This window comes from Vigna unguiculata, chromosome 5 (assembly GCF_004118075.2).
Source record: "Vigna unguiculata cultivar IT97K-499-35 chromosome 5, ASM411807v1, whole genome shotgun sequence".
NCBI classification, from domain to species: Eukaryota; Viridiplantae; Streptophyta; class Magnoliopsida; order Fabales; family Fabaceae; genus Vigna; species Vigna unguiculata.
Window position 1 is genome coordinate 39286789 of NC_040283.1, and position 10584 is coordinate 39297372.

The following is a 10584-nucleotide window of genomic DNA, read 5'->3' on the forward strand; positions in this document are numbered from 1 at the left end:
CAGTTATCACAAATAAAACTACACAAATTTACAAGTTATTACAAAAAATACTTCAAAAAGTTATATTTATCACTCTTAAATGTTTAATACTAGAATAGAAATGCTAAAATGGACCTCAACTATCATTTTACATTAAGAAATTTAACGAGTTCTAACTTATACCTTGCATCTCCATTGTTTTCTTGGTCTCTCTTCCAATGTTTCACACAACCTAATTACCATTTTCAATGTCAACTCCATTTTGAACATAATATATCAACTGATCCACAAAGTCATATACCTCATCAAAACACTATAAAATCAAGTCTAATAAATATTAACACAACACCAATCTTCATTCTTCTTCGGGAACTAAGATATAACAGAAATTTACACTAATAAAATAAAATAAAATAAAAACCTTCTTAATTTCATTTAAAATAATAATAAAAAGTTGCTTAGTCCATTAAAATCTGTAAAGATATGACATTGACATGCTTGCCTGCAATTTTAAACCATTTAAAAAAAATACCGAAGCTAAATTGAATTTTTTAAATGCATAAAGCTCCAAAAATTTTGATTGACTTGTCATCTTATTACAGTTAAAATTAAAAATGTCACTAGTGATGTCCGATTTATTTTAATTATTTAAATTATAATTTCTTTTAGTTATTTATTTATAACATGCTTATTAATACTAATATAAATATTATAAAAATAAAATTATTACATTGTACGTTAATGGAATGTATTAATAATTATTATCATTTGAATATAATTATTTTGTCAATATCAATTTAATATAAATACCAATATTTATTCAACATCACTTTTACTATAATATAAAATAAGTATTACTAGTATTTTTTACGCTTTTAAACAAGTATTATATAACATTATATTCTCATATAAATATTTATATATCTAAAAAGTAAAACGTTACATCTTGAATTTTAAAATTTTAAAATTTAGACTCTAGATTTTTATTTTTCGTAGAGATTATAATTTTATTGAAAGTTCTTTTTTTAAATAAACTATATTTATAAAAGTTTTCTATGTTTGATTTCATACTGCTGAGTTAATGAACTTTATGATCAAAATATTAGATTTTTGACACTCAGCTTTTATGTGTAAAATTCAAGCATTTTGACAGTAGGATTCAAACCTTCTAACTACATAATAATAATAACAGGTGTTTTTGTATTTTACACTTGACTTCTTCCTCAATAGATATTTCTAGTTTCTAAATATCTCAAAGGTGATTGTTTTCTGTGCATACTCCAAACAAAGCCTTATCTTCATTCTTCTTCGCTTCCAAATTGGCATGGCTTCCACAGTGTTCACATATCCTTCTCTTCACCTTCACATCCACTCACAAAAACCATCAAATCCATCACACTTTTCCATTCACAGCCAACCCAGAAACCACTTTTCCATCAGATGCACATCTCCAGAATCCACTCCTCTCGAGGACAATTTTCTAACCCCAGACCCTTCCTTCAGCACAGTGAACAGCGAAGAATCTTTTCCCATTGAGAAGAGAAGAAGGTCAGAGATAGTGAGAGAAAGAAGGGGAAAGAAGCTTGTGCAGCCTGAGCCTCCAAACTTTGAAATTGGATGGAAGAGGACAAAAGAGATAAAGCAAGAGGTGCCAGTAGGGTATGTGATAGCTGACTTCTTGGAGAAGCTAGAGACCCTCATGGGGAAGCAGTTTGGATCAACAGAACTGTTGGCAAAGGTGGGAGAAATTGTGGCTGAGAGGGCAAGAGAAGAGGCTGAGATTCTCATGGATGAAGGGAAAGTGGAGGAGAGAATGGTCACTGAACTTTTCAGAGTGTTGAAGTTGATGGAGATGGATTTGGCTATGGTGAAGGCTTCTGTCAAGGAGGAGACTTTGGGAGAGAGGCTTGAGCAGGCCAAGGCAAGGTGCAGGCAAGCCATTCTTGTTGCTTATTCCTTTTGAACTCTCTTTCATGGGGATTCTGTGTCACAGTAGAGATACACAGTGTTACAGTGGTGAACAACTTGAAGCAACTGATATATAAGTGTGTTTGGATTACTAAATTGATTTTTGTCTAAAAGTGGATTAACAGTAAAAGTATAAAATTTTAATTCTGTGTAAGAATTTATTGAAGTTATAGGTCAATTTAGAATTGATCCAGGGTTGGTAATTAATTTCTAAGGACAACAATAAAACATGGAAAAAATTTGTTTAAATCACTTGAATAGCTACTTTAACATGTTTGTAACTAATTTAATTTATCACTTATCAGCATTTCTTTATGCACGTTAATGACAAAAATAAAAAATTAAATCTTCATAACAGTTGAGGTTATAAAGATGATTTCATCGTCATTATTAACAACTAGCAAACACACTAACGCGACGACGCATGTGTATTCACAATTTTTAAGATCAATAACAAATATATAATTTTTAAAATAATTATAAATATAAAATTAAAAGTAAATATATGTAAAAAGAAAATTTAAATAAAGATTTAAAACAAAAGAGAAGAATGATTAAAAAAAAATAAAATATGTAAAAAAAAAATAATTAAAAAAAATTATTTATAAAATAATTAATTTTTAAAATAACTAAAGATAAAACGAGTATTATGAAATGTGAACACAAAAAGAGAAATTCCATCTATTGTTATAGACTTTAGTTTCTAAAAATATTACTATTTCAATTTTTAAATTTGAATCGATGCCAACTGTTTAATTCGTTTTTTTATTAGCAGTATATGTACATACGATACGATTAACTAAATCAAATAAGAAAAATTGCTCCTACCTAACATATATTCTGATGAATAACACTTAAAGGTTCAATTTTAAAATAGACATTCATATTTTTTTACTTTTTAATAAATTTCACTAATATATCATATATATATATATATATATATATATATATATAAAAGAAGATGTTTACTTCTTATTTTATACGAAAATACCGAATTAATTTCAACTTAAATAAACAATTATGTCAATATAAAATTAAATATAAAATAGAAAAAAAGAATCTTTTATAAAAATTATAGATTAAATAAAAGACATGGATATCACTATATTGAAAACATGTATGAAAAGTAAATATTCTTTTATTAAAAACGAGATAAGTGAATCAATTTAAAAATTACAAAGAGAATAAATTTAATTTTAATAAAAAATTAAGAAAAATATTTTTCTTTTATTTTAAATCTAAACAAATTGTAAATGTCTAACTATAGGTAACTGCAATTTCCCAGCAGAAATACCTAGTTATGAAATGATTTCCAAACCTATCAAGTTAAAAAAAAATAATAATAATGTCTTCTACTTGAACATCTCCAATATTTGTCTTGTTATTCTAAGCAAATTTAAATATAAACATTATAAAAAATCTTTTTCAGTAGAGATCAAGTGGCCTTCTAATTCAGCATAGAAAAAATGTATCGAAGAATTAGGGACAGAAATTCTGACGAATCTGTCATTTGTGGATGAATCTGAGCATCCATCTACTATCAAGCTTTTCAATATGCACATTTATATTTTCATAAAAAAGTCTCTGTTTCTTGCACCTCCTCTCTCCCTGTATACGTACTTTCACACACAGACATGTGCATATAATATATATATATATATATATATATATATATATATATATATATATATATATATATATCTAAAATCTTCAACCTCTGTACTAGTAGCAAACTTATTGAAAAGCACCAAACATGCTCCTCTTGTCAACATTATGGAAATCAGTGGCATCAGCACAGGCACTTACACTTGAAAAGGAATCATCAAGACATCTCTGTAGGAAAAAAGCTAAAACTTATATATATATATATATATACATGTATGTATATATATATATATATGTATGTATATATATATATATATATATATATATATATATATATATATATATGTATATATATATATATATATATCTAAAATCTTCAACCTCTGTACTAGTAGCAAACTTATTGAAAAGCACCAAACATGCTCCTCTTGTCAACATTATGGAAATCAGTGGCATCAGCACAGGCACTTACACTTGAAAAGGAATCATGAAGACATCTCTGCAGGAAAAAAGCTAAAACTTATCCTTGATTTCCTAAAAGTGTGCAAATGACTGGAGTCTAACTCTTCAATCAGAGTAATACCTACACACTTAAAGACAAATATTGTCAATACAAATGTGGACTAATGGAACAAGCATCATAATAAAGGTGGAAAACCCTGAAAATCTTTCCACAACCTACTTACAATACTTCAAGGTCCAAACACAACATAGCTGTTTTAAAGAGTTTCAGACTTGCACAAACTTCAACAATAACTCAACATAGTCAGTCCACTATGTTTCTTGTATCATTGAGTTATACAAATTAAGTGAAAAGGAAGTCAGAACCAACCTTATCATAGAAACTTCCATAACTTGCTAATCATTTTGGAACTTATTCTTGAGCAGATTGCACAACTTCACTGCAGAACTGACACAAAATACAATGAACATAAAGTAAATTGCACAATACATTTAGTCATAGAAATTCAATAAAGTGAAGGGGAAGAAAGAAAACCTTAAATGCTTATTGGAAATAGAATACAAAGATGATTCTGCAGCAAACATCTTTTCAATTGTCTGTATCATCTAATTCCTCAAGTAGATGGACGCGACCTATCAACTCACCAAGGAATGAGTGTGCTCCTGGGAATGTCCAATGGCTTGATTATGAAGGATTGCAAGTTAAAAATTATATAAAAATTACTGATAAATTCAAAACCTTACAATGAGACCTAACATCTTTTGCCTCCAGATTGCGTCCAGCTTGGTTAATTTCCCCATAAATAACAAGAGTCTCAGACAATTGCCCATGTGGCCTAAGTACTCAGACAAGAATATCCTTGACTTCATTCAAGCTCATCTGCAGTATCAATGAGATCACCTGTAGAGCTAAGAATTTATAAGATCACAATGAAATCATAAGCTTTCACAACATTAGAGTGTAGCATATCTTTATTACATAATTCAGTTTATGAAAACTGTATTTATGTAAACCCAAAAATATTAGAGTGTAGCATCACAACATTAGCATAAATAAATAAATAAAGGGAGCAATAGTATACTTAGAGGAATGCATGATAAGATTCAAATATTAACTTGGTAGTGATTAAAAACATGAATTTGAAACACAGTGAATAACAACATCAATACAAGATGCAATTTCTTTTGAACAGTATTGGTTCTTCTGAAATGAGGGTATAAGTGTATGCTCAATATAACTCAACTTTTGCGAAGTCTAAGTTAATATCAGAAGGAACAATTGAAGAAATAACTAGAAACTTTTGGAGATAAATTCATTCTTGATTCAGATATGGATGTAATGTAAGAATCTATTATAGTGCTATTAAACATAACTTACATTCCCTCTATCCTCTTCAGGTTTAGAGTTTCTAATTAGGTAGCTGAGCTCTATGAATCCGGTTTTCTATCAGCACAGGGCATGTGCTCAAGGATCCTCACCCCATCACTGATGTTTTTCTGCAAAAAATTGTGTAAAAGGGTGAGAAAAGAAATTATTGTTTAAAGTGAGAAATCGATTTAAATACACCTTAAAATGTCAAAATAATTGAGAATAGTCTTGTTAATCATTGTGGCAATAAAACTGTCTGCATACCAACAGCAATATTCCAATGAAGAGAAAACATTAATATGATTTTTGCTACGCTGCAAAAAACATACTGAAGTCAATAAATTACTTCAATACCTAGCCTGATCTCTAAAAATACAAGGATTTAATGCCTATATAAGTGGCTATCAATTTCTAGATTTGTTGAGCATGGTGAGAACTTTCTTCACCTACAAGCCTGGAGTGTGGCCTTGTTCAAAGATTTGCATCATATATCTATAATCTGTATAACTAAATAAAAGAGCCGCTAAACAAAAATATAATTAAGCATGGCCGTAACTAACGTGGTCCCAAGTTTAACCGCCAAAAATAAATAAAGCGAAGAAAAAAAAAACAATGTCAAAATCTGGTTGCTTTGAATTCAAGAGCGTTGGGTATTTTAAGGGCAATTCAAATGGTTTTGGTCCAGTTTACACACAAAATGATTCAGAGTATTGACTGGTCCAGAAACAGGAAAGTCAATTTCATAGATCCTCTTATAATAGTGGACTTTAAACTTAACCCAACCGATTTGTAATGTTAAGTTTGCATCCACTTTTATATTATAATTTGATCAAAATCGATGTAGAATCTCCAACATACTTCCTCACACCAAAGACTATAATCTTTAGTGTGAGATAGATATTTGCAGATAGTTTAATAGCGGCCCGATAGCAGTTGCCACAATAAATCCAACAAATTTTACTACAATAGGCTCCTAATATGAACATATACTATAAGTCTAACTCAACCTTACAAAACCATCTTGTAAGGTGAGACTTATACTCACTAATATATTATAATTTGGTTATATGGCTGTTAGAAATTTACAGCCAAAAAGGGTAAAATATATGAAATATGACACTAAATAATGCAGCAGAACAACCATAATATTCTTCCTTATAACTTAGCTTTTAGCTAGTTAAAGGAAAAAACATTGTTGGACTTCCACTTAATATATTTGCTCTTATTTTAACTGATCCATTGCATGGTGACATTTGCGGCCAGAAGTAATGATTTTAATTTTAAATTTCAAATTAAATTTTAGTATAAGTTAGTGATGGGCCCTATACTTCAAATTTTCTTCAAAGCACGGGACTTCCAATTTGAAGGGTTATTTTATTTTAAAAAAATAAGATCATCATTGGATATTCACCAAATAGTAATACTATTAACTTTCAAGTCAAACAGTTCACAAGCAGTAATTAATTCAAGATCGTGAGCTTAGGCATAAAGGCCATATCATGTGGACAGAGGATATGAGCGCATTAGAGCACAAGTACTATGACCAATGAAGAAACATAGGAGTAATTGTATGGAAGATTGGTCTTACCAAATTATATTCAGATGTGTCGTCACAAATTTGTAACATTGAGTGTAATACGTCAGTTGATAGTGTCAAACCTGCTTCACACATTTCATTGACAATATCAAGTGCTACATTAACCTGCATTACAAACCAACAAGAATTCATCTTAAATGCAAACTAAGCAGTTAATGGAGTGATTGAAAATCCTCAGCAAAGCCATTATGGTGACAAATAAACTTAATTACTTGAATGCGTGAATACATTTTTCTATTAAATAAAAAATAAAAAACTAAAAATGAAGAGAAAGTAAATGTGAGTGGGTCCACAAATAAAAATACACAACCATTGTCAATGGTTCAAATTCTGTTCTTCATTAAAGGGTGAGGAAATTGAAGGGGTGCACCTTCACTGTCTCGTCATCTTGCTAGAACGAACAGTTTTCTAACCATTTTCTTGTAGATTTCTTTTTCTTCTCATAGAGAAAGTTCTGGTAATCACTTAGTAATCATTAGAATGCAATAAATAAAATTGTACCTTGTGCAATGCACAGCTATGTAAAATGATCTTCTCATATGATGAGGATGAAGGTGAAACTTCTAGTCTATGGTGCAAATCTTTGAACTTTTTTTTGACATCCTCAACCTTCAAGAACACCAACAATAAATGTGAGAAAATGACGCGCCACATGCACAAAGAACTTTCCCCACATTACAGATAAGTACTACTGAAAATTATCATGTCAAACAACATATATGCAACAAAACAGCTATGAACATCTCTTGATCGTGATCAATGTTAATATGCTACTATGCACATTATACCATACAAGCACAATGAAGTATGACTTCATTGGCTTGAAAATTTCATCCACAACAGAGGTATGAGTTTCAACAATTTTTTTGTGTAACTGAACCAGATTTTAAAGGTACCAATTCCATCTTACCTGATTATTCACTTTAGCGCACTGTAGATGATAACCTACAAATGCCTCTCTATTTATTTTAACTTTAATTGAGAATTCAAAATTAATTATCAAGAAAATGTCACTAAAGAATGCTAATAGAAACTAGCTAACCGGCTTTGGTACTACATCAATCACACTAAATTTCTGAAGAAACATAAAAATGGGAAAATGAAGACTTAGCTCAAGAATGAAGCAAATTGCAAAAAGGCAGAAGTACGTAAAGAGTATCATGGCATCATAGAAATTATTGGCACCATTTTAGATATTTCTTACCAATAAATTTGGAATGCTAACGACATAGCAAGCAATGAAGTTTGTAATATTATTTGCTTCATGATCTGCAAAAGGTAAGAAAACTTTCAGTATGTATATATATTAGAGAGAAATATACAGAGGAAGCAATGCCTAATCCCACTATATGACTACAATACTACTTCAAATACAAATGGTAGAATGTAAGAAAAATCTTCATTTAAATACATTCACAATTAGCTGAGAAAAGGAAAGATCCATGCAGTCCAAATTTTGGACCAGTTAATACATATAAAATTATGTGAAGCAAAATTGGTAGATAGAAAGATCCATATAGCATATACAAATTCTTATTCTTCTTTTCCAAATGCAACTCAGTGCCATGACACACGTACATCACCCAAGGTGAAAAAAGATCAATATCAAATTACCACTATTTTTTAAGTGAAAAAGGAACTTCTCTGCCACAGGTTCCAATAGTAATCTTCCTAATGCCTGAAATACCATTGCTACAGATTCAACAGATGAAAGGTCTTTTATGTCTATGATTTCCAACAGCTTCAAAATCTCCTCTGTCCGTTCACTTTCACAAAGAGCCAACAGAACATTTTCTGCAACATAGGTTGAATAGTAAGTTCCTAAAGTGCAATATGAAGCAAAATTTTCTATCATTATTAGACATCAAATTGAAAAAAAAAAGGTAGCATCATGCTAGTAGCCCTGTTAATTGCTAAACAGTAGCATAAAACACTCATATATGAATAATCAAATACAATTAACCACATGAAATATGTCACTTAAAACAGCATGGGCCAAATAGTTTCACCTCAGATGATCCCAAAATTTGCAATAAAAGACATTAATAGTGTCTCTTTGTAATGAAATCACCTGCTACACTTTAAATCCAAAGCTAGACGTTCTTCAGCAGAACATGTTATGGAAAAATAATGCAAGTGGAAAAAAACATAAAGAAGGTTCTCCTACCTCGTATAACAGACATGTCCTCACTGTCATTCTCTGCAATATAATTACAAATACTCTGAATCTTTTCTTCATTATTAACTCTCAACCACAACAACATTTCATAGTAACCCAGCCTTGCAACTGAACTGGGATTCTCCTCTTTGATAATAACATAGAAAAACTGAAACTCCTCAACCATACGCATATCAATTATATACAAAAGAAGTGGGCGATACGTTTGGTCCTCTAGCTCTAAACCTTGTTTCCTCATTGATTTAAAAAGGTTAAAAACCTTCCCCAGTTCTACTGCGATGCCTTCATCATCAGTTCCCCTGGCTTTATCTATGCACATTTCTACCAATGCATTGTATCCTTTGGAAACTGGTTTTCGTCCAAGTTTACCAAACAAGTCAAGGGTAGTCTCTGGTCCCAGCATTTTTGCAGAGACTTCAACTAACTTCTGAAAACGAATTTCTTGAGAGACTTCAAACACGAACTTTTGTTTCTTTTTATGAGATTGCTCTTTCCGTTGCAATAATATATTGTTCTGAGAGATGCTCGACAACCACGATAGATTTTGCACTCTTTCAAACTCCTTTGCACCATCAATTTCCCCAGAACCAGGTTTCTTGGCTGACTTACCAGCTGCAATCAGTAACAATAACCCGATATGATTAACCTTTTAAACCAATTTTTTTGGGAAAACCACAGTACAGGACCTTCATTCAATTACACCTCCCCTCCCACCCCACCCAAAAATAAATAAGTAAAGAATAAAAATTAAGGGAAAAGGAATTGTAAATAAAAAACTACTGGTTAAACCACATAGATTAGACCTACTTCCAGCTTCCCTTGTTATCCTAGAGTAAATGGATATATATCTCGGTCGTATAATCAAACATGGATGGTCAAACTTTCTTATTTAGTTTTAATTTTAACAACTCGTTTGAATTATAAGTTCCTCTCACTCCTCTCAAGCTCTCGTTTCTCACTTAATACCCGTCCTATAAGTGTGTGTATTCTCACAGAAGTTTTAACAAACACTTACCATGGAAAATAGAAGAAATATGCTTAAACACCCCGTCAGCCGAATCTCCTGCACAAAATACCCAAAAATAAATAAACAGATTATTATAAATCCAGTTATCCAACAATGCAGCACCCTCGGCAATAGTTCCAATATCAACTTAACGAAATCGATTTAAAGTACAGTAAAACCACTTCAGTCAATGTTCGTGAAGGGTGAGGGCTGATTGAAAATACCTGAATCAGAGAGTTGTTTAAGCTTGAGGCTTGAGAGCATGAAATCCTCATCAAGTTCCGAAAGGCATAACGAGGTTGAAGAAGAAGATGATGAAGGTTGAGGTTTGGAAGTGGCACTTTTGGTGGCTGAACGTGAACGGAACCCAGAGCTTAGACTTCGAACGTAGCGCACTTGCATTGCATTTATACAATCAA

The 10584-nt window shown here is 31.0% G+C and overlaps 2 protein-coding genes and 1 pseudogene across 4 annotated transcripts; 1 reads left to right on the forward strand and 2 right to left on the reverse strand.

The window, feature by feature from the left end:
* Positions 1-1167: 1167 nt before the first annotated feature.
* Positions 1168-2150, forward strand: LOC114183958. Its single transcript, XM_028071168.1, has one exon. The coding sequence runs from the start codon at positions 1304-1306 to the stop codon at positions 1940-1942; it is 639 nt and encodes a 212-aa protein (XP_027926969.1). The 5' UTR covers positions 1168-1303; the 3' UTR covers positions 1943-2150.
* Positions 2151-3930: 1780 nt separating this feature from the next.
* Positions 3931-4894, reverse strand: LOC114184700 (annotated as a pseudogene).
* Positions 4773-10584, reverse strand: LOC114184098 (pentatricopeptide repeat-containing protein At4g04790, mitochondrial-like). 3 transcript variants are annotated; one of them, XM_028071339.1, is made up of 9 exons: positions 10390-10584; positions 10175-10222; positions 9148-9771; positions 8595-8774; positions 8185-8249; positions 7482-7589; positions 6972-7085; positions 5393-5511; positions 4773-4894 (listed from the first exon to the last, which is right to left on the reverse strand). In XM_028071339.1, exons 1-8 carry the CDS (start codon positions 10565-10567, stop codon positions 5443-5445), a joined length of 1386 nt encoding a protein of 461 aa, XP_027927140.1. In that variant the 5' UTR covers positions 10568-10584; the 3' UTR covers positions 4773-4894; positions 5393-5442. The 3 variants fall into 3 exon arrangements, with proteins under 3 accessions (XP_027927140.1, XP_027927138.1, XP_027927139.1); XM_028071337.1 differs by having other exon boundaries at positions 4773-4915; XM_028071338.1 differs by having other exon boundaries at positions 4773-4923.

Coding starts and splice junctions, on each gene's coding strand:
- LOC114183958 (XM_028071168.1), top strand. CDS start 1,304: ATGGCTTCCACAGTGTTCACATATCCTTCTCTTCACCTTCACATCCAC.
- LOC114184098 (XM_028071339.1), bottom strand. CDS start 10,567: ATGCAAGTGCGCTACGTTCGAAGTCTAAGCTCTGGGTTCCGTTCACGT. Junction 9,772..10,174: donor TATTTCTTCTATTTTCCATG/GTAAGTGTTTGT, acceptor TACTGATTGCAG/CTGGTAAGTCAGCCAAGAAA. Junction 7,086..7,481: donor ATAGCTGTGCATTGCACAAG/GTACAATTTTAT, acceptor TTTGTAATGCAG/GTTAATGTAGCACTTGATAT.